The sequence below is a fragment of the Lepidochelys kempii genome, chromosome 12 (genome assembly GCF_965140285.1).
Source record: "Lepidochelys kempii isolate rLepKem1 chromosome 12, rLepKem1.hap1, whole genome shotgun sequence".
Taxonomy (NCBI): domain Eukaryota; kingdom Metazoa; phylum Chordata; order Testudines; family Cheloniidae; genus Lepidochelys; species Lepidochelys kempii.
The window spans coordinates 41,350,933-41,377,303 of NC_136391.1; the positions used below are offsets into that span (position 1 = coordinate 41,350,933).

The 26,371-nt window shown below is 51.0% G+C and overlaps 1 protein-coding gene across 1 annotated transcript; it reads left to right on the forward strand.

Annotated features, from left to right (window-relative positions):
- Positions 1–3,430: 3,430 nt before the first annotated feature.
- SNTB2 (syntrophin beta 2) lies at positions 3,431–24,907 on the forward strand. The gene is made up of 6 exons (XM_078848148.1): positions 3,431–3,671; positions 10,211–10,421; positions 13,762–13,904; positions 15,980–16,173; positions 21,023–21,207; positions 21,932–24,907. The coding sequence occupies exons 1-6, from the start codon at positions 3,466–3,468 to the stop codon at positions 22,022–22,024; spliced, it is 1,032 nt and encodes a 343-aa protein (XP_078704274.1). The 5' UTR covers positions 3,431–3,465; the 3' UTR covers positions 22,025–24,907.
- Positions 24,908–26,371: the final 1,464 nt, after the last annotated feature.

Below are 26,371 nucleotides of genomic sequence, written 5' to 3' on the forward strand. Positions count from 1 at the left end.
CCCTAATGTAGACAGCCTACCTGCTGCTAGTTCATTTTTCAACACTCTGTCATCCATGCCTGCGGGGAGCAAGTCTAACCGATTTGCTAGCACTGGTTCTTCCGGACTGACATTAGCAATATTGAGGAATCTTTCCAAAATGTCCTTAGTGTAGGCAAGGCTAGTGGTGAGTCTGTTAGCCTACTGTGGAAATGCTCCTTCTCAGCTGTACTTCAGTCATGTCTTCTGTGGGGAGGTGATCTGGTTAGGGGGAAATGTACAAATGGCTCCCCCTTCTCCTTCCTACTGCTGACACCAGAGAAGCCTTTGGAGCTGTGCCAACTTGGCTAGAAAATCCCCAAAGATGACAGAATCCTGGCAGCTGTGAACAGCAGATCCTAGGCTAGTGGTGAAGTGTCAAAAGCTTTGGAAACTTAGGTAGCGTCGTCCTTCCGCAGTCATGGCTACAGATGAGATCCAGGATGGGATGGCAGCTGACCCCTTGGTCACATCCATTGTGCTGGTTTATATTCTCTTTCCTGCTTTAGTTCCGTTCCTTGTGCTGCCGGTAACTAGAGATGAGCTGTCCGGTCCCTCCACCCTTCTAAGGACACGACTCATAGGTTTGAGGTAGTGTGCATTTGAACTTCATATGAAGAGCTCTTGTTTTGAATGCGGAGGAGTTTCTCCAGGTCTGAAAAGTCTTCACTGCCCTTAGTAGTGGTAATAGTCTGAACCAGGAGGGACTGGTTGCTCCCCTTCCCTCTTTGAACAACTCATGGTGGGTCTCTGTTGTTTCACTACAGTAGGGCTAAAACAGCAGATGTCAATCAACCAGCTATTAACCTCTTGCTCTTTGAGTGCAATTGTCTGACTGGGAGCGGAAGGAGAAAGGAGGCTATGCCTGCTGTGGAGATTCTGCCTCAGGCTGTTCTGAAGCTTCAAATTGCCCAGAAATGAAGTCCCAATCCACACATCTGAGTCTTTGCGGGGCAGCATGTTATATCCTCATTCTTCTCTGCGCCGTTCACTGTTGGCACCATTGGAGCCAGCTCGCCCTTGGAATCATAGACCCTTCCTCCTTGTCTTGTAATCAGTAACGAGATTACTCTAGGGCAGTCGTGCAATATTCTTCTAGAGGGAGCACGTGCAAGGGAAAGAACCTTCCACCACTGTAACATGGTGCAGAATGCATTGCAGAGAAGAGCTGGACTGGATAGGCAACTGTCAGCAATGTGGAACAATTCCCTAATCGGTGTGGTAACTCTGGGCGTTCTGTTTTTTGCTGACAATAGTGCACACTGTTTTCCACCTTTTTAGTAGCTTTGGCAAGTTCCTCTTTCTGACCAGGGATAAAGGATAAAGAGCATGTTCCCTGCACGGTCATTGGCTGATTTGGCAGAGCTGTCTGAGCCCTTGGTGGCACAGGCTCCCACGCCAACGGGATTTGATTCAGATTTCCTGCTTAATGAAGCTGTTGAGATTGTGAAGGTTTTTTGTGGAGTCTTTGATCGTCCAGCCAAATTCTACATCTTGGTGTGCTCTGGGCAGGTGCCAGGGGCTTCTCTCGGTCAGCTCCTCTGTTTAATTAGACCACATCCCAGCTGAAGCTGCAAGGCTTAGCTCTTCGTAGCCAGGGGTGGGGGGTGGTTAGCTGGCCATCCTCAGGGAGCAGGTTTAGAAGACTCCTGCCTGAAACTGGTTTGTTCAGGCTTGAGCCTGAAGTCTGATGCTGAGAAGGGAGGGATGGCCAGAGAACTGGAGCAGGGCAACATAAATAGGTACAGTCAGCTTGGGAAGGGACTGGAATTTTGCCCCAAGGTCCACGCCCATGCAGGCCAGTTTGGGGTGTCTTCTGGAAGCTGCATTTACAGAGTTTGGATTGGATGTTGGTTGAGAACTGCTGGGAATTGCTGACCCACTCCTGAAGGATTGAAGAGCATGAATGCAGGATTGATGGAGTGCTAATTGTGTTGTAGAAGGAAATTAGTGGTTTCTGGGAACCAGCTGACGAAAGCTTTGTGGCTGTAATAAATAACCATCATTGCACTTACTCAGCCCAGCCAGGATGGTGGCTTAGCGCACAGAAGGCCAGGGCAGAGAGAGCCTTCCCGCTTCATTGAGCCTAGTCATGGAAATGCAATGCTGAAGTTGAGGGGAAGGTGGGTCTGTGCTGCTCTTTCCCGTGCGTTAGCTGATCTGGAGGGGAGGCACTAGAGGGGACCGTCTCAGTTGTACCTGTGGAATAGCTAATTATATAGCGTGCTGTGTTTTATGGAACAGTCTGCCTTGTATGGTGGCTAAATCCAGATCAATCGTTGCATTAGTCTATGTAGCGCAGTACAATCTGCTACCCCACTTAAACTGTGTGTATGTATATGAACGCTTAGTTTGTGGCAAGCAGGTGTAAAGCAAACTTGTGCTAGCCTGCCAAGCACTTACGGTCCATCTGGACCCTGCTGCAATGCACTCAGAATTCCCTAGTGCACTTTGATTGACCCTGTTTTAAAGCAGGCACATCAAAGTGCACTCGGGAACTTTTAGTGCGTGGCAGGGTAGTGCAGGGTACATTTGTACCCTGGCTTGCCACAAACTGTGTTCATAGACTAAACATAGGTTTGCTAACTTGGTAATATATAATAGAGTGAGTTGGGGACCATATTGGCCTGAACCATGAATTTCCTGTGGTTTTAAAAATCTAAACCACTTCATTGTTTAAATGCTGTATCATTTGCTGAACCCAGTTTCAGAGAGTATCCTACACGGTATAAGGGGAATGCTAGTGTAGTCATTGGCAGCCCCACTGCTGCAGAGCTTGCATTTGCTTTGGGAAGCACATCCAGAGGTTCAGATACTTATCCAAAATTTCTGCAGCTGTAAACTTTCCGTGCCCCAGCTCCCCATCCCCACTGCTTGGTTATAGGAAGGGAGGGGAACAGCTTGATCTTAACCCTTCCCTCTGCAAAGCCCTGGTCACATTTTCCAGCGGGCTAACGGGCCTGCTTCCATTTCTTGTGCAGCTGGCATGCAGATAGACCATTCTCCCCAGATTCCCAGAGCACCCCAGTGCGCGCCCCCTGCCCCAACCTACAGAGGAGAGGGGCAAAAGCTTGCACACATCCGTATGAGGGGCTAGCTGGGCAGGTTCACTCACCTGTCCTCTCTGGAAGGTGGGAGCAACTAACTCTAAGTCTAAGCTAGATCCCTAGCAGCCGACTTCTGGTCCTCACAGTAGACTATGGTCTGAGGCCTGCTTAGTGTGCCCCCCCCCGCCCCCGCCCCCGGCGCGGCAGGCACTGCCCTCACAGTGAGTGTAGATCATTGCTCCCTGCTGGTGGGGGAGTCAGCACACTGCCCTGGGCTGCACAGATCCTCAGGTGCTGCCTTACCTTTCTGTGCAGGTGCATTCAGTGTTTTGTGCACCCCTCCTGAGGTGGCCCAGGTGCTAACACTCTCCTCTCCCACCTCCTGTTCTTAGTGAAGTTCATGCGGGAAGTGACTCCCTACATTAAGAAGCCATCGCTGGTGTCAGACCTCCCGTGGGATGGGGCAGCTCCCCAGTCACCGAGCCTGAGTGGCAGTGAGGACTCCGGCTCACCGAAGCACTACAGTGGCACCAAAGACAGGAAGGTGATCCCTCTGAAAATGTGCTTCGCTGCTAGGAACTTGAGCATGCCGGATCTGGAGAACAGGTGAGCTGGAGCCTAGGGAGACAGAGGCTTTGGGGCGTAGCAGGCTGCTCTGGGCCGATCTGCCTGGCATTTTGGGTGCAGGGAGGAGTGCTGACACATGCTGGCAGGACATGCAAGGTGAGAAATAATCCCTTTTTTCCTGCTTTGTAATGTGTAAAGGAGTCTGGGAGGCTTTGAAAAAGCTGCTTTTTCTGCTTGGCTTCTATTCGGAAGTCAGGAATGTGGAGCCTCATGTGTCTGTTTTCCTGGAGGGCTCTTGGGAGGCCAGTGTCCCAGGCCCTAGTTATGGGGGTAGGAGTGTCTGAGTCTTTGAGAGCTTTTCTCCCTGGTGCCCATAGGAGCTGGAGTTAAATGGGTGCTTACAAAGACAAACAGGGTTTCAAAGCCCCCCCCCTCCCTCCCGCAATCCCTTGTGATGCCAAAGTCCTGTTTAGGGTGACCAGATGTCCCTATTTTATAGGGATAGTCCCGATATTTGGGGCTTTGCCTTATATAGGTGCCTATTACCCCCACCCCCGTCCTGATTTCTTCACCCTTGCTATCTGGTCACCCTAGTCTTGCTAGATCTATTGGTTCTGAATCCTCCAGCAAACAAAGGCAGATATGAGACACCTGCATTCCTGATGCAAAACCAACCAGGAAAAACACACCAGACTTTGGCTGTACATCAAGAAAGGGCACAGATGTTTCTCTTCCCTTGTAGGTCCCCTTACATGCGCGAGATCCAATGGCATGGGTTTTTTCCTTCAGGCAGCTGGGGGGAGTTGTTCTGCTCATCCCTGTGATGAACAGGTGGGAGTCAGGTGTGCGCTGGGTCCCCCAGCAGTGCGAATGCCCTTGCAGCTGGCCTTGTGGCAGCAGCCATGGGGCTTTCTACAAGAAAGGTTGACACTGCTTGAGCGAGCTGGGTAGCTGGTGGCCTGACTGGTGCTTGCTGACATTCGAGGTGGTAACCCTGCCGCTGGTTCAGTCTCGGCCAGGTCACTTCACCTCAACGGGGCTGATCCTGCCTGGCTAGAAGATGGAGCTCAGAGTCAGGAGACCTGTGTTCTGACACTGCCTGCAGCTCAGGGTTCTCTGACCTAGCACGGGCGTGTCACTTCCCTGGGGCAGTTCTTACCATACTGCGCTCACAGGGTGATGTGAGGGTTAACCAGCCTGGTTTTGGAGAGCTGAGCTCCTCAGCTGGAAGGTGTTATAAAGGGGTCATTATTTTGCACAAGTTTCAGCAGGATCTGGCAGCGTTGACTTCCTGCCTCAAAGCGTTCAGTGTGGAGCCTGCATTCCACCCCAGAAGTAGCTATTTCATAGGTGGGTGTGGTTATTCCTTATCTGCCATAGAGGGGGTTGGGAGCCTTAACTAGTGCACATGACCCAAGTTTATTGCTCTGCCTGGGTCGAAGGTGATGTATAAGTGCCAGGCTCCTCCTTTGGCTGTATTAGTTTGCACCCAGGGTCCTGAACACAGTTAGGGCTCCTTTGTGCCAGATGCTGTACACCCACAGGGATGCCTGTGGAGCTAAATGACCCAGCGCCTAACCTACACGGGGCAGGAAGGTGAGGGGAGCAGCAAGGTCCATGGCCACAGGGGCCGTCTGTGCAGATAGATGCTGCAGACCCCGCTGCCACTCGTTCTACGGTCAGAGCAGAGATGAGTCTGGAGAAGGAGGATTGTGGTCCATCTTCCGGGCATCTAGTTCAGCTGTCTCTGCTTGCAGCCAGGTTACATGTAACGCCTGTTTGTTTAGCGTCTGGGTTGGCAGACAGAGTGTCCTCTCCTGGTGCCTTTTGGGAGGTGCAGGCAGGCTGACTGGGTGTCCACAGGATGTTTGGCTAATCTGCGTGTTGAACTCTCTCCATGGAGAAGATACCTGGCCTTGTGCCACACGCACACTCCAGCGGAAATGGCAGTTCCTCTGCTGGTCTGTGTGCCTGGGATCGGCTCTGGAGACGATGCTCAGGCTTCAGCTAAGCAGCAGGAGATGGACTAGAGGAGACTTAGGGTGGGAATAGCTGCTCCTGAGGCCAGTCTCCTGATTCACTCATCAAATTATAACTGCAGCTTGCAGGAAATTCTCAGTGGTTTGGCTGCCAGCCAGGTCTCTCCACTCAGCGCCCCTCCTCCCCCCAAGCCCCAGCGAGAGCTGGCTGGCTGCTGCGTGGGACAGGCAGTGTTTGTATTTTGCTGTCCTCCTGGGGTAGAAGGCTCCAGCTCAGGGAAGGATGCAAACCCCCACATCTGAATTGCCTTGCTGGCAGTTCAACCTTCTTCTAAAACAGAGTTCAGATGGATTGGGCTGAATCTCACCCAGGCCTTCCCCTGCTCTGGTAGTGCCTGTCTGCCCTGTCAGGTGGGGGCAGTATTGCGTGTAGTCCTGCCAGTGAGTGGTGGCCAGGGGCAGTTAGATGCTATTATTGATCCCGTTTGTGTGGGGGGGGGGCAGGTGGGGGCGGGAAATCTTGGTTGTGTGTGTTTTTCATTCTCTGCTCTTGGCACCTCTTCTTTGTATCTGTCATAGAATATAGAATATCAGGGTTGGAAGGGACCTCAGGAGGTCATCTAGTCCAACCCCTGCTCAAAGCAGGACCAACCCCCAATTTTTGCCCCAGATCCCTAAACGGCCCCCTCAAGGATTGAATTCACAACCCTGGGTTTAGCAGGCCAATGCTCAAACCACTGAGCTATCCCTCCCCCCCGTGGGGATACAAGTGGCTGTATCCTAGGTCCAGCCGGGGCAGAGTTGGAATGTCACACCTAGCCCATGGTCCCAAAGCAGCTGCACCTTCCTGTTTTAAAAGAGAGTTAAGTACTGGCATATACACAGGATTGTCATCAGGATTCAGAGTTAACCTGTTGAACTGGCCCTTGGACCTGTGGTTCATTCCTGCAGATTGTGTTGGGTGCATTTGGAAGGATTTCCTCAACCACCTGGACTTTGTTAAAAGGAAGGTTAAACTCTGTAGAAACGGATGAGGCCTCTGGAGCCAGGTTGGCGTGGCCTGTGTGAGCGAGCTCAGGCCTCGACGCGGGGCACATGAGCATCATTGGTTGGCAGTACTGGCTAAGCAGCGGTGTCCCAAACTGGGCTCTGCTGCAGGAAACTTGCTGCTTGGAACTTGCTTCTCCTCTCAGCGAGTTGCTGAGCATGTGAACTGATTCCCCATTTGCCCAGGAGGTGGCTGGGCCCTGCCATGCAGAGTGGGGTTGCATTGCTGTGCTCTGAGTTGGGTTTGTCATTAGAGGGAGGAAATGACATGAATCACTTCCCCTTGTTCTCGCTGTATCTGTCATTACCTATGCAAAGCCCTCCCCTGGGTGCTAGGGACCAGGGAAATGCTGACAGGCTCTCACTGATGGGGAAGTTGCTATAGCTAGAAAGCTCTGAATCTTCAGGGGATTGCGCTGCCCCACGTACACTGCTGCAGGGCTGATTACCTGCTCCTCTGGGCCTGACGCTTATTGCAGGACCAGTTTCCAGGGTGGTGTCCCTTCACTGTCCCATGCTCCCCACACATCCCTGCTGGGAGGCTGCCTCCCACTCAGCACTTGGGAACAGTTGTGGCTAAGCCATAGGGTTTTGCAGCATGCAGGCTGCCTTTTGCAGTGCTCCCACGAGAAGATCTTGGCCAGAAATCGTTTGACATGGTACATTTGCCCCACCAGAGTCTCTGTCCTGGCACAGAGTTGGTTCACGATGGGAATGACTAAGGTTTCCGGCTGGCGCATCCCTTTTTGAACAGGGCAGAATCTCCCTCGCAGACTCCTCTTAAACCATCTCTTCCAAGTCTTCTGCCCCTTTGCTATAAGCTGCACAACTTGGCGCGCTTTTGCGTTGGTGGGTGGACGTGTGAAAGAGCCGTAATGCCTTCAGTACTAACATGACAGGGGGCCAGGAAAATAGCATCTTTTTAGAATGCCTATGGAATTACATTGCCGGAAATGTACATGGGCGAGTAAGAGCTAACTGCTCGTATGTCCTGAACTCGGAACAGTATTTGCTCTCAACTGAGAGAGCCCGCTTCCACAGAGCAATACGCACTCACGAGGCTAACATGTCTGGTGTAAGGTGAACCACCCTTTCCGGGGCTGCTGGAGTTCGTGCCAGCATAGGTGCTTGTGCAGACTCGGCATTTTCAGCATGCCCTAATGCTGGGGGGTTTTCATGGGGCTGAGCTAGCCAAGGCCCCTTGGCACTGGCACCAGTGCCAAGAATGGGAGTGGAATACTGTAGCTGGGAGAGAATGCAGTTTCAGTGTAAATAACAGTGGCCAAGAGCTTCATGATGGCTTTGTCTGTCCTTGGAGAGCCAGCAAGCAACCCAGTCTGCATAGCTGTGGAAAACCAAGTGAGCTCTCAGACATGCACACTGCTGACCTGCGGGGCTCGATGATCTGTGCTGAAATGCCTCCCCTGTAGCTTCTGTGTGGGATGAGGAGCGTAGTCCAAGGGTACACTGCGCTTCAATCAAAAACCCATGGCACAAAATCCTAGACCCTGGGGCAATTGACTCTGGCTCATGGGGCTCAGACTATGGCACTAAGAATTGCAGTGTAGACACTTTTCAGAGTAGCAGCCATGTTAGTCTGTATTCCCAAAAAAAAAAGGAGTACTTGTGGCACCTTAGAGACTAACCAATTTATTTGAGCGTAAGCTTTCGTGAGCTACAGCATCTGATGAAGTGAGCTCACGAAAGCTTACGCTCAAATAAATTGGTTAGTCTCTAAGGTGCCACAAGTACTCTTGTTCTTTCTGTGTAGACACTGAGACCCCATGTGGTGAGAGGGTCTCAGAGCCTAACCTCAGGCCTGAGCCCAAACATCTACACGGCAATTTTTAGCCCCACGAGCCCGAGTCAGCTGACCTGGACCATCCATGGCTGTGCCACAGGACTTTTATTGCAGTGTCTGTATACTCCAAGTGTCTGGATCTGCTGTGCTGCTTCTCTGTCCTTGCGAGACTGAATTTCTAGCACTGGAGCGTTCGCAAAAGCTACAGCCTGGTACCAAGAAAGCACTAAAAGTAGCAGCAATTCACAAGGGGCTAGCACCATGGCAATCTTTGCTGAGATCTTGGGCTCCCTGATACCATTCGCAATTCACCGTGTAGTGCTGCTGGTTACTAAGCCAGTCTGTACCCCCGGGTTCCCAGGCAAGCAGCACACTGGCAAGTAGAATTTTGCAGCTAGACTCAAGCGCAAAGTCCCTCTATCTCCCAGAACTTGACAAGGAGGTGAGCCTCTGAGGATGGCTGAGGAGCTGTATGACCAGAGGTCTCAGCTGTGCTCTGGACCTAGACAAAGGCAGCACCAATGCCCTGTCTAGGGTCCTGCAGCACAGACAAGTGGGAAGGGCAGAGCGTTGTCCTGGGGTTCCCATCGGGATCAGAGAGAACTGCATGTAGCCTGTGTTTGGAGAATGCAAATCCAATTACACAACCCCCACTCATCCAGGTGGAAATAAGCTGCCGCTGCAAAAGGCTTTTGTCATGCTGTATCTGCTGCCTCTCCAGAGTTCTGCAGCAAGATTTCTGCACTGACTTTGCACGCTGGTGGCTTCTCGCGAGGAGCGGTGCAAACGCTCCTGTCTCAAGCTAGCCATCCCCAATGTACTTTTAAGCACACTGACTCGTTTCTATGTGTTCTGTGGTCTCACGCCTGCTTCTCTGTTGTGTTAAGAGGATAGTAGGCAGCTTGCCTTTGAGTGGCATTTGTGCAACTTCCACTCCACTTAACAGCCAGTCTCAGACGTTTTGCGGTTACAATCTCATCCCTGTAGCTGCTTGTCACCAGGTGATTGCCCCCTAGGTCCAGCTGGGCTGCTGGAGGGAAGAGATGCCAGCTCGTCCTTTGGTCTCTGTCTCTCTAATAGCCTATGCCTGAGCAATCGGGTGAGAAGCTTGGTAGGGATCTGGGCTGGGCACCCCCCCTCCTGAGCTGCCGCAAGAGGGTTTCTGCAGAACCTGGGTGCCCTTGCTGCCCCCATAACTCTCTAAGCAGCCGGCAAGCACTGGGCGAGTGCTCGCTTACTTCCTGGGCGCTCAGATGTTGCATCAGCCCCTGGCAGGGTTGCCTGACAGCTGAGGTTAGAAAGCTCTGTAATCTTTTAATCAGTAGCACAGCTTTTCAGTCATCTGATGGAGAGGATGATTCACAAGGTATCCCCCTGCCCTAGCAGAGCAGGGATGATCACCGCCTCCAGGGCTGTGGGTCTCATAAGCACCTGGACAGATGAGTTTCCAGACAGTGCTCTGTCATGCAGCACTGGAATTCCATCCTGCCATGGAGCCAACTTTGCCCTACGCGCCGTCTGTGGTGAAGTCTGTGTGAGCGCTGCCTGGGCTGCTTGTAGCTGACCCCAGCCAGGGGCTCTCCCTAGCAGACACCAAAGGGCTGAGGGTTCATTTGAGCGTTTCATGTGTACTTTTCTTGGGGAGCCAAACCCCACTGATGTACGGAATGTCTGCTGCAGGGCTTCTGTGTTCCCCCTCTGCCTTAGCCCTGGCTGCACTTCTCAGCCTAGCTCTCTCTCTTTCTATTCAGGTTGATAGAGTTGCACTCACCGGACAGCAGAAACACCCTGGTCCTGCGGTGCAAAGATACAGCAACAGCACATTCCTGGTTCACGGCCATCCACACAAACATCCTGGCCCTCCTCCCTCAGGTGCTGGCCGAACTCAATGCCATGCTAGGTGCCAACAATGCCACAGGAAGTAGCAAGGAGGTCAAGCACATTGCTTGGCTGGCGGAACAGGTATGCTGGGATGGAGGGCCCCGATGTCTTGACCTTATTTGGGTAGAACTCATTTTTACAGGTGTGGCAGTGCAGTCTAGCACTCTGCTTAAAGTGTAGCCGTGAAGAGATTCGTTTTCATTGGCAGGCCTGGGAACCGGTCAGCACTGCAGAGATTACAGCGCTTTGGTAGTGGCTCGTGTGTTTTCTGTTCTCCTTTCTCCACTTACTACTGTGAGCCAAGAAGCCAGCTCAGTAATGGAATCCAATGGCAGCTGGAGCTGTGTTAGAGACCTGTCCAGGGAGGGGTTTGTACCAATCCAGTTTTGGAAATGTAACTTCTACCTAAAACCATCCTGATCCACTTAATGTTTCAGAGCCAGCTTTCATCCCGGTAACCCTCCTCTCCTCTGGAGGTGTGGCCCCACTGCCCACCCTGCAGGGGCATGTGCTGTAGTAGTGTTTGCCTGTTGTAGGCGGGGCTGTAACCTCCTCACAGGCTTCCCATCCCTGTTGTGTGCAGGGTTTGTCTGTTCTGACTCTCAGAAGCCTGAGCTCGTTCCTAGCAGCACTAGGATGGTGCTTCAGTCAGCAGCTTTGCATGCACACAGGGCTCCAGGGTTTCTCATCTGAGTGTCTGTCCTCTCTCCTTCCCTCAATAATTCATTTCCCCTTTGGTCAAAACCTCACCTGATGCTCTTCCCCTTTATTTAAAGGTGCTAGGTGTATGCAGTTGTCTTACTGGCCTCTGTGTGCAATAAAACACCTCCCTTCTGGGTGGGAGTTCATGTTCCACGTGCCAGTTTCACACTTGACCCTAGGCTAGCAAAACTCCCTAGCTTCTGATGCTTGGCGATCTGCGCACCATTGTGCATGCACCCCTTGGGTAACCAGACTGGCAGGAAAGGGTTGGCAATGCCATAATCTTGATGGGGGTGAAGAATGGTTAAAGCGGAGACCCAGGGCCTGTGCACAGTCCTGTCACTGAGTCACGTGGCTGTGGCAAATCGACCACCCTGCCCATCTAGTAATGGGGTTGAGAACCCTCCTTGGAGCTAGGGGAAGTAACTTGCTTATACTGAAGTGCTTTGAGATCCTTGGGTACAAGATGCTATGCAAAGCAAAGCATTGTTGTGAGTAGGAAGACCTGGTAAAGCAGAGGTCATTCCTCACAGGCCCGTGGGAGGGACAGTTTGGGTTCAATGAAAATCTCTGACCCAGCAGTCTTGTGAAGTCCATGGACTTTTCCTGAGGTCCTGTACCTGATGCTCAGCTGGGCTCCCAGCTACATTGCTGTGCAATTGGGCCCTGAAACTAATGTAGGCAAGGCTATGTGAGAGAACCAATGTGAACATGACACTCCCTCACATTTCACTGAGCCTTCCCGGGGCTGTGTTCAGTTTCCAGTTAAAGATGTTAAACCAGCTCCAAGCTTCCTAGATCCTCTTCAGAGTGGCCTGGAGCCTTTGTTCCTGCAGATACGAGGAGACAAAGGTGTGTCTGTGGGGGTGGAATGTCCTGTGTATTTAAGCCAGTCACTTGATGTCAGCTGTTGGATGTGTGGGCTAGTGGCTAAAGCACATGACCAAGAGTTAGGTCTGGAATCTGTTCCGGGGTCTACCACAGACTATGGCTTTGGGCAAGTCAGTCACACTCTGCCTCCACTTCCCAGTCTAACATAGGAGTCATGTTGACCTAACTTCAAGGGTTTGCAAAGGTTAATTTCTATTGTAAATATTATGAAGCAATGCACTCCTCCTGTGTGCAGTATGAAAACCACAACCTTGCAGAGTTAAAGGGCTGTATGTTGTGCAACAGTGCAGAAAACCCAGCAACGGGAACAGTCTCCCTCAAGGTATTCAGGCAGGTGAGCGTTTTAACAGCTAAAGGAAGGTAGGCCTATCTCCACACGGGGCAGAGCACGATTCCAGTGGGATGATCCCCACAGGCCAGTGGGACTGTGTCCTTTGAAGTGTTGCTGTGACAACAAGGAATTAGTTGTAACATCAGGTCAGGGTCCATTGTGCTCCACTGTCCCACTGCTGCAGGAGGCTCTGTGGCTGCCCGTGGTCCCCATGCCTGGAACGTTGGGATGGCTTTAGCAGAGGAGTCTGTGCCTCCAGAAGCATTTGTGAAGCACTTTGCGTTCCACCCCAGGAGCCTAGAGAGGGCTGGCCAGGTTCACAGCAAGCTGGGCTTATACCCTTCTGGGCTGTGCTCCTGTCCTGTTCCCTGCCCCCATGTGATGGGGCATAGTCTGAGTGAGAGGAAGCCAGCACTTACCCTGCGTGGCTTTCTGCTAGGGTGGTGAATCCCATTGATAGGCCTGGGCTCTCCCAGTTGCTGTGTGATCGGGACTGACTGACAGCATCTAGCAGTGCCCCCAGGCAGGGATGTGCATGGCAGGTTCTGAGTGTCAGTCTGATGCCCACGCAGCATGAGCCCTCGACCATGGGATTTGCCCAGTCACCGAGGAGTTAGAACTATAGTCCCAGACTTGCCCTTATGTGAATTTGCTGATCCCAAAGTTGTAGTTTATCCTTGACCTCGTAAGTGTTTTCTTGGCCTGATAAGAGCTGGACTGCAGTTGTCCTTGGCATGGGATCTCCCGGGTGACTGGGCCCATTAGTGCCTTGCTGGCATTCCTCAGATGACGAGTTAATACATTCCCACAGCATAGTAATAAAGAGCCCACTTGACCCAGGGTCAGATTAGACTCTTTGGTGCCTGCTCCTTAGGGTGCAAGTACGGTTATTAGTTATTAGTACGGCGCAGGTTATTAGTACGGTGGAACAGCATGCTGCTTGCTTCAGACAGGGCTTGGCTCTGGGCATGAAAGGAAATCCACTCTCATTAGTTTTCCAGCTTATTTTTCACCCTAGTGCTGTTGATCTCTCTGAGCAGATCGCCTCACCCAGGGAGGGAGGTGAGTACAAGTGTCCTGGATTGATTCCACATGGGGTCAGACAAGAGCACTACAACACATTGCCTGAACCCAGTGTGCCCCACGGAGAGGGGAAGGTGCTGGGCTCTGCTGCTGGGAGGGATGGAGGGAGGGAGGGAGAGAGGCAGGAACTGAGAGTAGAAAAACTCCAAACCCAGTTCACTACTCCCTTCCTTAGTCTGCATCGCCCTGTCTGCTCTGTTACTCAGGCTTCTCTCCCCTCTGCCACTGGCACATTGTAAATGCTTTAACAGATGCACTAATCAGGAATGTCCTTTGGCCCCAAACTGCAGATCTTAGATACTCCCAAATGAGGATGCCATAGGGATGCCCCCTATGGCAGCACTCACTGCTTCCTGGACTGCAGCTCTCTTGACTTCTTGACAGCTTCTTGACAGCTCTCTTGACTTCTTGCAGGCTAGACTAGATGGAGGAAGGCAGCAGTGGCGGCCCATCCTCATGGCTATGACGGAGAAGGACTTGCTGCTCTATGATTGCATGCCCTGGACAAGAGACGCATGGGCATCACCTTGCCACAGCTACCCTCTTGTTGCTACCAGGTAGGATCAAAGCTTCCAAGTTGACTGGGGGGACATTTCTTTGATGAACGAAACCCTGCCCTGTACAGTGAAAGCCTTTCCCACTTAGCGCTTTTCACCTACCAGGCTCCAAGCGCTTTGTAAAGCTGCAGCGTTTCAGGGGAAATTGAGGCCCAGAGTTGGGACGTGACTTCCCCAGTGTCATGCAGTGAGTCTGACTGCCAGGATCAGACCTCTGGCCTCTGCCCAGTCTTCAGTCCACTAAACCACAGCTGCCTCAGCCCACAGCTCCAGACAGGGCATTAACTGGAATAACATGGCTTGGGTCCTTCCTTGTGTGCTGCTGATAGGCCTCTCAACAGCTCCTTACCTGGCTGCTGGGGCTAGGGTTGCCAACTGTCAAACCACACAAGCCCAAACACCCTTGCCCCGCTCCGGGGCCCCACCCTGCTCACTCCATCCCTCCTCCCTTCGTTGCTTGCTTTCCCCCACCCTCACTCAGTTTCACTGGGCTGCGGGAGAGGGTGGTGGTGGTGTGGGCTCTGGAGTCCAAGCCAAGCTTTAGCCTTCTATCTGGAGACCTCGGTGTCATTACTCCCCTGCTAACTCCTTCCATGATAAGCTATGGGGCAGGATGCATATGCGTTCTCCTCCCAGGCCCACGCTTGTTGCCAGTCCCACAAGTGAAAGGGAGTGGGGCATGGTGTGCTGACAAGCCTGTATTTTAGACAGCCTTTACAGCCTCCAAAACAAGAGTGTTTTGTTATTGTTGGAGCAGGGAGTGCAGCTGCTGTGATCAGAGCAGGGGTCCCCTGACATGGGAGGGGCTGCAGGCTCTCGGCATGGTGAGATGTCTGCCTGCATCTTGTGTTGGGCTTCTTGAGTGCTGGAAGGGGGCTCTTGGCTACTTACCTTTTCATTTCTAGCCCCATCTCCCTGTGAGTCGTCCTGGCTGTGCTACTTTGCTAGCAGCCTGAGTCCAGCCTTGCTGGGAGCTGGAGGTGCTGTCATGCTGCCAGAGAAAAGGTTCCGCCTGCCTGAGCAGGCTCCATGGTGCCTTGGTGTCATGTTCATATCCCGTGCTCAAGCCTCCCGGTGACACCCATAGGGGCATGTGCAGCTCCTGCCGCTGGATCAGTTCATGTTCCCTGCCAAGCCTTCGGCAGCCAGAACCATAGGAGGAAACATTCCTCTAGTCTGAGCGTTTCTGTAACATCTGGCTTGAGGCCTCCTGGAACAGGCTGATCCCTGCTTGGCATCTGCAGATGCAGGGCGTCTTGCCCATTGTCCCATGTCGCTGCTCAGTTTGTCACCTGTCACCTCCACAGGGCTGGTTCCAGGCAGCCCTTGGCTGCACCAGCTGGGAGGACGGAGGGGAGCTAGCTGCATCTCTAGAGTGCATCTGCCCAGAGAACCCCCAGCCCTAAGCACTAAGGAGTGTGCCTTTGCCAGCCTGCTGCTCATGTAAGGGGAGGGCAGTTTAAATAGCGTGTTAATTGTGTTACTGCCCTCCTCCCCTGGGCACTGCCTCCTAAACAGAGAATTCAGTCCTCGGCTGTCTAATGTGCCTCACTCAGTCTGGGAGCAGCGTCTCCCTAGTGTGCTCTGACCTTCTCCATTACTGCCTGGCTGCCTCTCTGGTGGACAGATTTCTGAGGCGCCCCTCGGTACATCGACAGAGAGGAGGCTGTGTGTGATGGGAGGCGGCAAGGGATCAAGCTGGGAGTGGCTGTTGGTTGGTGCTCAGTTTTTCACCCGTGATGCATGACTGGATGTTGGATGTGTGCATCGTGGAAAGGCGAGTGTTGTGTGACCCATGCATGTGGCTTCCCCAGGTCACTGTCCAGGAGCAAGTTGGCTCAAACAGTGGCTTAGGAGCATCATAAGTCTCAGTTCATCCACGCACCAGCCAATAAATCTGTATGAATGAACAAAAGCAGCCACTTCCCACGGAGATCTCCCTCCCTGCCCTGTGATGGAGGGTCATTAATGAAGCACAGCTTGCTCCCTGCCACGATGGGAAGCAGCAGTATCCCTGCACGATGTGTCCCTCTTCTCTGAGTAACATCCCTCTTGCTCTCCCATGTGATCCGCAGGCTGGTTCACTCTGGCTCCGGACGCAGATCACCTCCGGGATCCGAGCTCACCTTTGCAACAAGGACAGGCTCTCGCCAGGGCATTGAAATGCACGTTTTCAGGGTGGAGACGCATCGGGACCTCTCCTCCTGGACCAGGATGCTAGTTCAGGGCTGCCATGCTGCTGCGGAGCTGATAAAGGAGGTGTCCTTAGGTATGCTGGCTGGTATCTTGTTTCGGGGAGCAGTTACTATCTGTCTGGAACCCCACTTCTCCCTCCTGAGTTGCTCAACTGCCAAGAAATCAGTTGATCACCTACCCTCTGGGCTGGAGTCCCAGCAGCTCTCCCTAGCTGAGCAGAGTCAGACCTGTGAGGGCGTGGATAGGGGGCCGCTTAGCATTCACAAACACGCAAGAGAGAGCTGTGGGACATGGTTTGGAATTAAGACTCAGAGGGACCCAAGAAAAGTAAGCGTAGGAAACTTAACACTGAGGTGCTCAGCCTATTCAGGCTAAACGGCATGCCTGGAGTCTCAGCTCGCTGACTGCGCTTCTGGTGGAGATAGTGACACAGGAGGTCATGGTGGGGCCACGTGGCCCCACCGAGCTCTGGGTTTTGGGTGAGAGATGTTTTCTGCTATAACTGAGGGACTCTTGCTAGTCTCTAACAAAGCTTAGGTACTGTCGGAGCGAATCCCTTGCCCTTCTCTACTTCTTTCCGTAGGAAGATCCGAGTGCTTTCATGTGCTCAGAGATGGCCAAGTGTCCCACTGGAGCTGAGGCTAGTGGGAGGTGATGGTGATAGTGCAGTGAAACTGGAAGGTTGATTAAAGTTCGCACCTAATTGGTTGGTGGAGCAGCCTAATCAAAAGGAAGCCAATTATCTCTCGGCCCCTGGTGGTGCACAACACACCTTCATTGCCTCAGCACTTCCAGGTGTGTGCTGGTTTCCTGAGTTATATGGAATGTGTGGCTCTCTTGATAGGCAGACAAGCCTGAGTGGAAAGTTTTATCCGTCTGGATGCTGGCCATTAGTCCATCTCCTCAGCGTAAGGACAACGTCATTAATATCCGGAGGTGCCGTGACTACAGTGTGATTGGCAGAATCTGTGATTCTGAGACATGCTTCTGGCATGCAGCTGGAGCTGAGCACTGGGAAAGCCAGCTTTGTTCCTGTATTCTGAACACTTGAGGCTGCCTATAAATTTGAGAACAGAGAGGAGCTGGGCAGTACGGCCCTGGGCGCAGGAAATCAGTCCAGCCAGTGTGGGTGTGAATTGGCATGTCCCTGCAGAGTCATTCTGCTGAAGTCCTGAGCCCCTGTGCACCTAGAAAAGCTAGTTTCAGCCTTGCTAGCTGGAGTCTTCCAGCTTGGGGCCAGGAGAGGGCTCAACAGCAGAGAGATGGAAACAGCCAAAAACGAAGTTCTAGGCTGAGGAGAGGGGGGGTTGGGTCTGTTGTTACCTATGGCTTAAAAAGAAAAGGAGGACTTGTGGCACCTTAGAGACTAACCAATTTATTTGAGCATGAGCTTTCGTGAGCTACAGCTCACTTCATCGGATGCATGCCGTGGAAACTGCAGCAGACTTTATATATACACAGAGAATATGAAACAATACCTCCTCCCACCCCACTGTGGTGCCACAAGTGCCACAAGTACAGTGGGGTGGGAGGAGGTATTTTTTCATATTCTCTGTGTATAAATAAAGCCTGCTGCAGTTTCCACGACATGCATCCGATGAAGTGAGCTGTAGCTCACGAAAGCTCATGCTCAAATAAATTGGTTAGTCTCTAAGGTGCCACAAGTCCTCCTTTTCTTTTTGCGAATACAGACTAACCCGGCTGTTACTCTGAAACCTATGGCTTAAAAGCTCCCTCTAGTGTTCTGAAGAGAATAGCACACATTCTACAAGTCCTTCCACCTTTTGAAGGCTTTAATTGTTGTGGTTTTTGTCTTGTTTTTTTCATGTAAAAACTGCGTTATTGGTTGCTGTTAACATGTGAGAGTAAATATTGATCCCAAACATGAAATCAACCGTTTATGAAAAGGACAAGCAAGATCCCCGAAGAATTATGTGAAATTGGATAAAGAGATATTAATTAAGGACGCATCTTGTAAACTGGAATCATTTCACTGTCTTGGGCATTGCAGCTTCAAACAGCGTAGCATGTTCCAAAAACCGTTAGAGCCATGGCGGTTCTATACAGCAAACCATCTGCTAGTCCACCCTTAAGATGCCCTGGCATTCTATTCTCCTCCTGAAAAAGCTTCTGCTTCTCTGGAACTGTGTTCGCAACTTGTCTGCGTGAAGCAGTGCTTATGGTCCTCTGGGAAATTTGCTGACGAACCAGCAGGTTCCGCAGCATCTTGGCCCTGGTCCCTTTGCTGAGCCTCTTGCTTGCCACGGTCAACTTACTGGGAAGCACTAAAATGAGGTGGCAGGCCAGCTTTCATCCTGCTGCAATAGCAGCTTAATTGCTGCAAGGAGAATAGATTTTTATCGAAACTGTTAGAGTTTTATTTGTTAACGCAAAGGCCTGCAGATAGTTAGGAGAAAAGCGGTTTTGTGAAGTCAGGTCCCGCTCTAACATTAGGGCCTGAGAAAGGCTCACATTCTATCAGGAGTCCTCCAGCAAAGATTGGAGAGCCACACTAGCATGACTAACAGTAAAAGACCAGCAGAAAAAAACAACTTTTAAAAATGCTTTCAGGGCGTCTTTATACATCCCAAACCTACGTCTTGTCCTTTGGAGGTTCCCCTTGATAGGAGAGTTCAGAATAGGTTAATGGTGTCTCTGATCCCTGATCATTACTGTGAGCTCTTTGTGTCCACAGTGAGCAGAGAAACCCCAGAAAGCTCTCTTTTCATGTTTAAGTATTGGATGAGATGGGTTTCTGAAAGGGACTGGAGAGCGGAAGGCAGGCCTAGACTGACAGGCTAAGCCACCGCCCTGTGCATTCTTGGTGAGTTAGTTCATCCTATGTTCCCCACCCGCCCCTCTCGCTGCCAGGCTGTGAAGGCACAAACTGAGCAATCCTGCTCTTCCTGGGCGCAGATCCTGTGTCATGCTGGTGTCTCAAGGAAGTTCCAGGTTGAGCTGTCACAGGACACAGCCAGAGTGGCTCTGACAGACAAACCATCCCAGTCTCCAGCAGGACATTAGTCTTCATGCATCCATCTAGTTACATGATTGAGATCCCAGGCTTTCTGCTTTTCTGAGATGCTTCCTCTGCTAGTGTCATCACCATGCTGCTGCTTTAACTTTCCAGAGGTATTTCTTCCCTTGGTGACATCTACCAGTCTCTGCTCCTGGTTTTTAGCTGTACCAGGCAACATTATCCCTGTCCCAGAGACTTGTCCATTCAACCCCGTCTGGTCCCCAGTCTCTTCCCTTTTTCTATGCAGTGGTTCCATTTGTGTGCTCTCTGGGCAGTCGGCAGCATGGTGAATTTCCCAGCTCCTGGCTCCGCAAAGGGGACTGCCAGTCTCATCCCAGGAGTTAGGAAACACCCTGGTGTCCCTTGGTGATGCTTTTGTAGGTTAGATGCACAATTGCTTTTGTAGGCTAGGTGCACAATTGTGTAGTGAAGGTGAAGAATTTCCACTTGATCAGCTAAACAGTAATAAGTCACCAGGACCAGATGGTATTCACCCAAGAGTTCTGAAGGAACTCAAATGTGAAATTGCAGAACTAACTGTAGTTGGTAACCTATCATTGAAATTAGCTTCTGTACCAAATGACTGGAGGATAGATAATGTGATGCCAATTTTTAAAAAGGGCTCCAGAGATTACCCCGGCAACTACAGGCCAATAAGCCTGACTTCAGTACTGGGCAAACTGGTTGAAACTATAGTAAAGAACAAAATTGTCAGACACATAGATGAACGTAATTTGTTGGGGGAAGAGTCAACATGGTTTTTGTAAAGGGAAATCATGCCTCACCAGTCTACTAGAATTCTCTGAGGGGGAGTCAACAAGCATGTAGATAAGGGTGATCCAGTGGATATAGTATATTTAGATTTTCAGAAAGCCTTAGTCAAGGTCCCTCACCAAAGGCTCTTAAGCAAAGTAAGCTGTCATGGGATAAGAGGGAAGGTCCTCTAATGGATTGGTAACTGGTTAAAAGATGATCAGTTTTCAGAATGGAGAGAGGGAAATAGTGATGTCCCCCAGGGTTCTATACTGGGGCCCAGTCCTATTTAACGTATTCATAAATGATCTGGAAAAAGGGGTAAACAGTGAGGTGGCAAAATTTGCAGATGGTACAAAACTACTCAAGATAAGTCCCAGGCAGACTGCGAAGAGCTACAGAAGGATCTCTCAAAACTGGGTGACTGGGCAACAAAATGGCTGATGAAATTCTATGTTGATAAATGCAAAGTAATGCACATTGGAAAACATAATCCCAACTATGCATACAAAATGAGGAGAGATTAATAAGACTGGGACTTTTCAGCTTGGGAAAAAAGATGACTAGGGGAATATGATCAAGGTCTATAAAATCATGCCTGGAGAAAGTGAATAAGGAAGTGTTGTTTACTCCTTCTCATAATACATGAACTAGGGGTTACCAAATTAAATTAATAGGCAGCACAGGTTTAAAACAAACAGAAGGAAGTATTTTTTTCACACAACATAGTCAGCCTGTGGAACTCCTTTCCAGAGGATGTTGTGAAGGCCAAGACTATAACAGGGTTCAAAAAAGAACTAGATAAGTTCATGTAGGATAGATCCATCAATGGCTATTAGCCAGGATGGGCAGGGAGGTTGTCCCTTGCCTCTGTTTGCCAGAAGCGGGGATTGGGCGACAGTGGATAGATCACTTGATGATTACCTGTTCCTCTGGGGCACCTGGCATTGGCCACTGTTGGAAGACAGGGTACTGGGCTAGATAGACCTTTGGTCTGACCCAGTATGGCCGTTCTTATGTTCTTAATGTTGGGACAGTGTCCAGCGCAGCGGTTGCGGGCTCTGTCTTTGCAGTGGTGGGGAAAGGCTTGGGGGCATGTTCTCTGAGCTGGCTGGCTGCTCCTGAAGTTCTGTGCTCTGTTTATGTGCAGGCTGCACATTGAATGGCCAGGAGGTGAAGCTCACAGTCCATTATGAAAATGGATTCACACTCTCCAGGGAGGAAGCATGCTCCACCCACACCCTGTTCCTCTACCCCTTTGAGAAGCTCAGAGTTTCTGCAGATGATGGCATCAGGAACCTCTACTTGGATTTTGGTGGTCCTGAGGGGGAGCTGGTGAGAACGGGGCTGGGGATGCAGCATGATGCTGTATTTTGTGGGGTGGGAAGGATTCGGGTTTGTCCATTGTCAAACTACTGTGTGACTTGAGTTAATTTCAGGTGCTCAAAACCTGTCTCAGCTGTCTCTCCCTTCCAGACACTCCCATCCCACCCCCTATGGCCCTCACCTCCATGAGCTGAACTCTTACAGAGCCTGAGAGAGCTGCCCTGGGAGATTCCACTCTCACAAGGCTGGGTACCATTGGGCCAAAGGATCCCTGCCTGCTTAGACATACTGGGAGAGCCAGTCCTTCCCAAACCATGCTGGTGGCTGATCATTACTGTGCAGACACGTCACTCCCAGATCCCAAGGGGCAGGTGGATTGGTAGTCTGTTGCTTGTTGAAACCAGACTGAGCAGTGCAGCCTCAATGGTGATTACAGGCCCTCTGTGCTTTGGGCCCAGCTTTTCCAACCCCTTGGGAATTGGGGGTGTGGGGATTGGCGGTTCCCAGGGGGCAAGCTCAGCTCAGGGTCTGCTCTTCCCTGCTGTGTGAGAAGCTCTTTGTAACCATTAGTCTCTGTTGTTGAGTGGGAGCTGAACACCTTGCCAGTGAGCACCCAGGCTGCTGTCTCTGTCTTGGGGTGGTCTGCTTGCAATCTGTATAGTGTCTCTTCTGCCCCAAGGATAGCCCTGTGCTATGTGTGGGACTGACGGAGTCTCTTGTGCTTTCTCTCCAGACCCTGGACCTGCACTCCTGTCCCAAACCCATTGTTTTTGTGTTGCATACTTTCTTGTCAGCCAAAGTCACCCGTATGGGACTGCTTGTGTAAGAGGTGACGGGTCCCAACAGTTCTGAACAACATATCTACTGTCCCAGCAGCAAAAAAGCACAAAAGACCCTAGTTTGTGGTGTCCTCCTGCAGTACCAGTGCCTTGACAAAGACTGACTCATGTCAGAACCATGACGGTGTGGAAGGAAGCTCCTGCCCTTCTTAGAGCCATAGCCAGAAATTCCAGCCTCTCCACAATCCCCTGGAATAACTGCTCTACCTGACTAGATGATGCCTAGGCCAGGCTGCAGCTGGTAGCTGAATACTGAGATCTGGGGAGACACAGTTCTGGCATTCTCCCTTTCCAGCCACTTCCTGGCTGTTGGCAATTTCAGAGACTTTTCTTCCTGACACCCCTGGGATTTGATTGTCACCCCGAAGGCTCGACGTAAAGCCCAGCACCCGGCACTCATCTGCTGCAAGAAGAGAGCCGTTGTCATGGGGCCGTGAGCGGGGGAGCTGGTTAGGGTAGGAACTATAGCCAATCCGTATGAAGTCATTTTTATTGCTTACCAAATGTGCCTTCGGCTGAAGGTGGGTGGTGCTTTACTGGAGATGGGGATGAGGAGACTGGGAGTTCAGTGCTGTTCGCTCTGGAAGAGTGCTCCATGAGCCCCTGCTCTCAGCTCGTTTCAAACTGCCTGGTCTCCTCTGGAGAGAAGTGAGTCATTACAAAGATGGACTTGCGGCTGTGTGGCAGCTCTCACAGGATCGTTTGGTGAGGATTCCTCGTGGTGGGAGGGGGACTCTTCTGAGAGCTGGTGAATCCCTGCCTCTTCCTTTTGCAGTTGATAAATATTGGGGGACGGTATGCAGTATGTAGCCCCTTCCCCTGGGCTTCTGACCCTAGTCACTGAGTCAGAGATGGGAACTCTGAAGGACTGATCCAGCTCCCTCTGTTGCCACAAAGCCACCTTCCCAGAGGTCCTTGGTAAGGAAGAGGCCTGCCCTTCTCACTAGCCAGTGGGTTTAGATCCCCCTTGCTGAGTGGGGATGGATAATCAGGGAGATTTCAGTCGCTTTTCTGACTTCCTTTGGGCACCTGGTAACATCCTGAATACAGAGCACTTAGATGGTGCTTTTCATTGATGCTTCTTACCGAGGCCCCCGGTAGTCAAATGCGACAGGACAGATGCCACTTGGCTGGATCAGTAGCACAGAAAAGCCAGCTGGCTGCGTGTTCTGAAATGAGCTGGAATGCATAAAGCAGCTGATGCCCATATAGTGATGCACACAGCATCTGGGCCTGGCAACTTTCTTCTGAGACCCTAGCAGCATCCTCTCTCCTTTCCTGGTGCTGGGCTGCCTGTCTCCCTCAGCCTGTGCTAAGCCCATGTGCCCAGGTGTGTGGGCTGCAGAGAGGTGGGTGACAGGGGCCTGTGACTTTGAAATACCTGGGAGACCAGGTCAGGGGACAGTATCTTTTATTGGACCTACTTCTGTCAGTGAGAGGGACCAGCTTTCGAGCCTCACAGCTGTGTGAATGCTTGCAATACCTGTCGTTGGCACAGCCTATCCCATTCCTAAAGAAGCTCTTCTGAAGCATCTGCAGGGCTGAGGGGAGGCAGCTCATCCACCAGAGGCAGGGAAATTGCAGTGCTTCCTTCACTGTGGTGGCAGTATTTTAACACAGGGCTTTTGGAAGCCCCCTCCCAGCACATCACTGACCTCTTCCCAACAGGACTCAGGGCACCTGGCAATGCAGCCTGGCTCAAAACTCTGAGAAACAGATTTCACTGTGTAACCCAGACCTTCAGCGGGGCCTGCACCCGCCAGCTCTCTTCCTAGATTCCTGTTTTCTCTCATGCTTGGGAAGAGCTGGGACACGCAGAGATGGGGGGCAGGGACTCCAGGAGCTCCACTGTATGCACACGACAGGTGGCTTAGACCGTCCTTTGAGGCTCTGCCTGCTTCCTTGGAGCTTCTCTAGCACTCACGGTTGTGAGCATTCGATTCCTAGTGTAGGTTGCTCAGGATTAACTCCTGGGATTCAGCTTGTCAAGTTACCAGTGTGCTGAGCTCTCCAAGACTGGCCAGAGCCTTGTGGGACACTCACTCCATCTGCAGGCCGGTACGGTAGCCCTTCTACAGACCATCTCCTTAGTGGCACAGATCAACTGCTTGACTTAAGGTGAGAATTCACAGCACAAAACATTTGAAGATGAACCCGAGAGGATGCCTCCTCGAGCCCGGCCTTCTCCAGAACGGGCTCGCAGTGTGTGAAGCAGTGATCCTGGAGGGCACGCTTCCTTTAAGTGAGGGGTGAAGCAAAGCTGATTTGACCAGAGTGTCCTGCCAGCGCAGCAGCCTGCTGAAACCCTAGGGAGGGAGTGTTGTTCACAGGCCCCTCACAACCATGTGGCCTATGCCCGATGCCTAGCAGCTCATTTCCAAATGCTGTTTTAGGAACCAACAAAAAACAATTAATTTGAAACATGTTTGTTTAAACAACAAATCATGCCAGGTTATAAAATACTTAGAATAGTGTCTTAGCTGATTGGAGTTTATGGAGTGAATATAAGGTAAATATAAAGTGTAAGTTCCCGCACAGTTCTGGTTTGGATAGGTTTGTGTTCACCCAACAGACTGTTATCCGTTCTGTGGACCAACCTGAAGAGCTGTCATTTCCACGCAAGGCCGTTAAGCTCTTCAATCTATTTTATCTGCTCTTAAAGTGGATATTTTAGCTCTAGTATGGTTGGGGTTTGTCCCATCAGTACAGCGAGTGCTGGAAAGCACAGAGTCTGCATGCTGAAAAATCTGCTGCAGGGACAGTAAACTGAAGCCTCAGTTTCTTAGCCAACCCATAAAGAAATATTCAACTCCACAAGGTGATGAAGCTGTTACTCTGAAACTAGTCTAACATGGTAACGGCCGTGTTAGTCTGTATTTGCAAAAAGAAAAGGAGTACTTGTGGCATAAGCTTTCATGTAGCTACAGCTCACGAAAGCTTATGCTCAAATAAATTGGTTAGTCTCTAAGGTGCCACAAGTACTCCATGTTAGACTACTTTCTTATCTAAATGTCCTGTTTTTTTTAATCTGCAGCTTCACCACACTGGTGGCTGTAAAGCATCTAGAATATTTTTACATTTAGAGCCTAGGCCAGTTTGGTCTCTTACCAAAAGCCACAAGTCAACTTAAATTGGAATTCTGGACAAGGTCCCTCCTTCTCCCAGGAAAACATGGCTTGCTAGGAACCAGGTTTCCGAAGGTAAAGGTGGGGTCCATCAGCAGGGGAATATTCACCCCTGTTGTATAATTACTAGAAGTGTGAGAAGTGTCAGTATATCACATAAAATGGGACAGCCTCCCCTTCCCCCCATATTATTCCTTTGTTCTGCAAATTACCTAATAAGCTGCTATGCAAATTCTGTTGTGCCCTGGCTGATTTCAAGGGGTTAGCTATCCCTGAGAATTTCAGGGAAGGACTTATAGACTTAAGCACTTTCTCTGCTTTTTTATTTTGCTCTGACACTTAAGGTTGAGTGGTTGCTATTTTAAGCTCTGGTGGTAGTCACTGATTGTCAGTACTGCTCATGATCTGTGCAAAACTTCAGTGTAAATGCCTTGCTGTCAGTGAGGTGAACTCTTCCCAAATTGCCTCTCACTAGCAAAGCTCTGGTTGAGGTGGCAACTGAAATGTCCAGAGTAGACGCCAAATCGAATTGCACGTGATGGATGCTTGGCTTAACAGGAGGTTACTTTCACTCATTTCGATTTTTGTGGGAGGTGGGGGAGTACTTAGTACCTCCCTTGTCATAACCGCCCACTACAGGCTGAGCTGGTGCCCTTGTGCACGGCCAGCTGGAGTGAAGTACAGTATGGTCTGTCTTCCCCTTTGCATCAGACATGGTATAGTTAATGTGCAGAAAGGCTCGTGCTGCCAGCCTGGAACTGTCTCCCAACAGACCCAGGTTCCTTCCCAGGCTTCGCTGTGTTAAGAATTACATTCTGTCCTGTTTAAGCAATCACTTTTGAGCCTTTTGCCACAAAGCCTGAATTTGATCCTGACTTGCTTCACCAGAGAAGCCCCTGAGATCTCTCAGCCTACTCCCCAGAGAACCTGTGTCCAAACCAGACCCATCTTCTCATTCGCGTGAGCATGAGTGTCCACTGAAAGGAAGCTCAGGTCTGTTGCGGATCAGAGGTACTTGGGGAAACTTGCCAGTTTGCACTTGGCCTAGTTCTCCCCAGGGCTGTCTTTCATTCATGCCAAATATCTGCCCTGTTACAGAATGCTGCATGCCCATCTGGAATGCTGTGAGCTGTCGCTTACTCTGGAATCTCAGGTCCTCTTAGCTTTTAAGGTTTTTAATGTTTTAATTTGGTATTAAAAGCCTGTTCT

Coding starts and splice junctions, on each gene's coding strand:
- SNTB2 (XM_078848148.1), top strand. CDS start 3,466: ATGCGGGAAGTGACTCCCTACATTAAGAAGCCATCGCTGGTGTCAGAC. Junction 13,905..15,979: donor TACCCTCTTGTTGCTACCAG/GTAGGATCAAAG, acceptor TGTGATCCGCAG/GCTGGTTCACTCTGGCTCCG. Junction 16,174..21,022: donor GATAAAGGAGGTGTCCTTAG/GTATGCTGGCTG, acceptor GTTTATGTGCAG/GCTGCACATTGAATGGCCAG.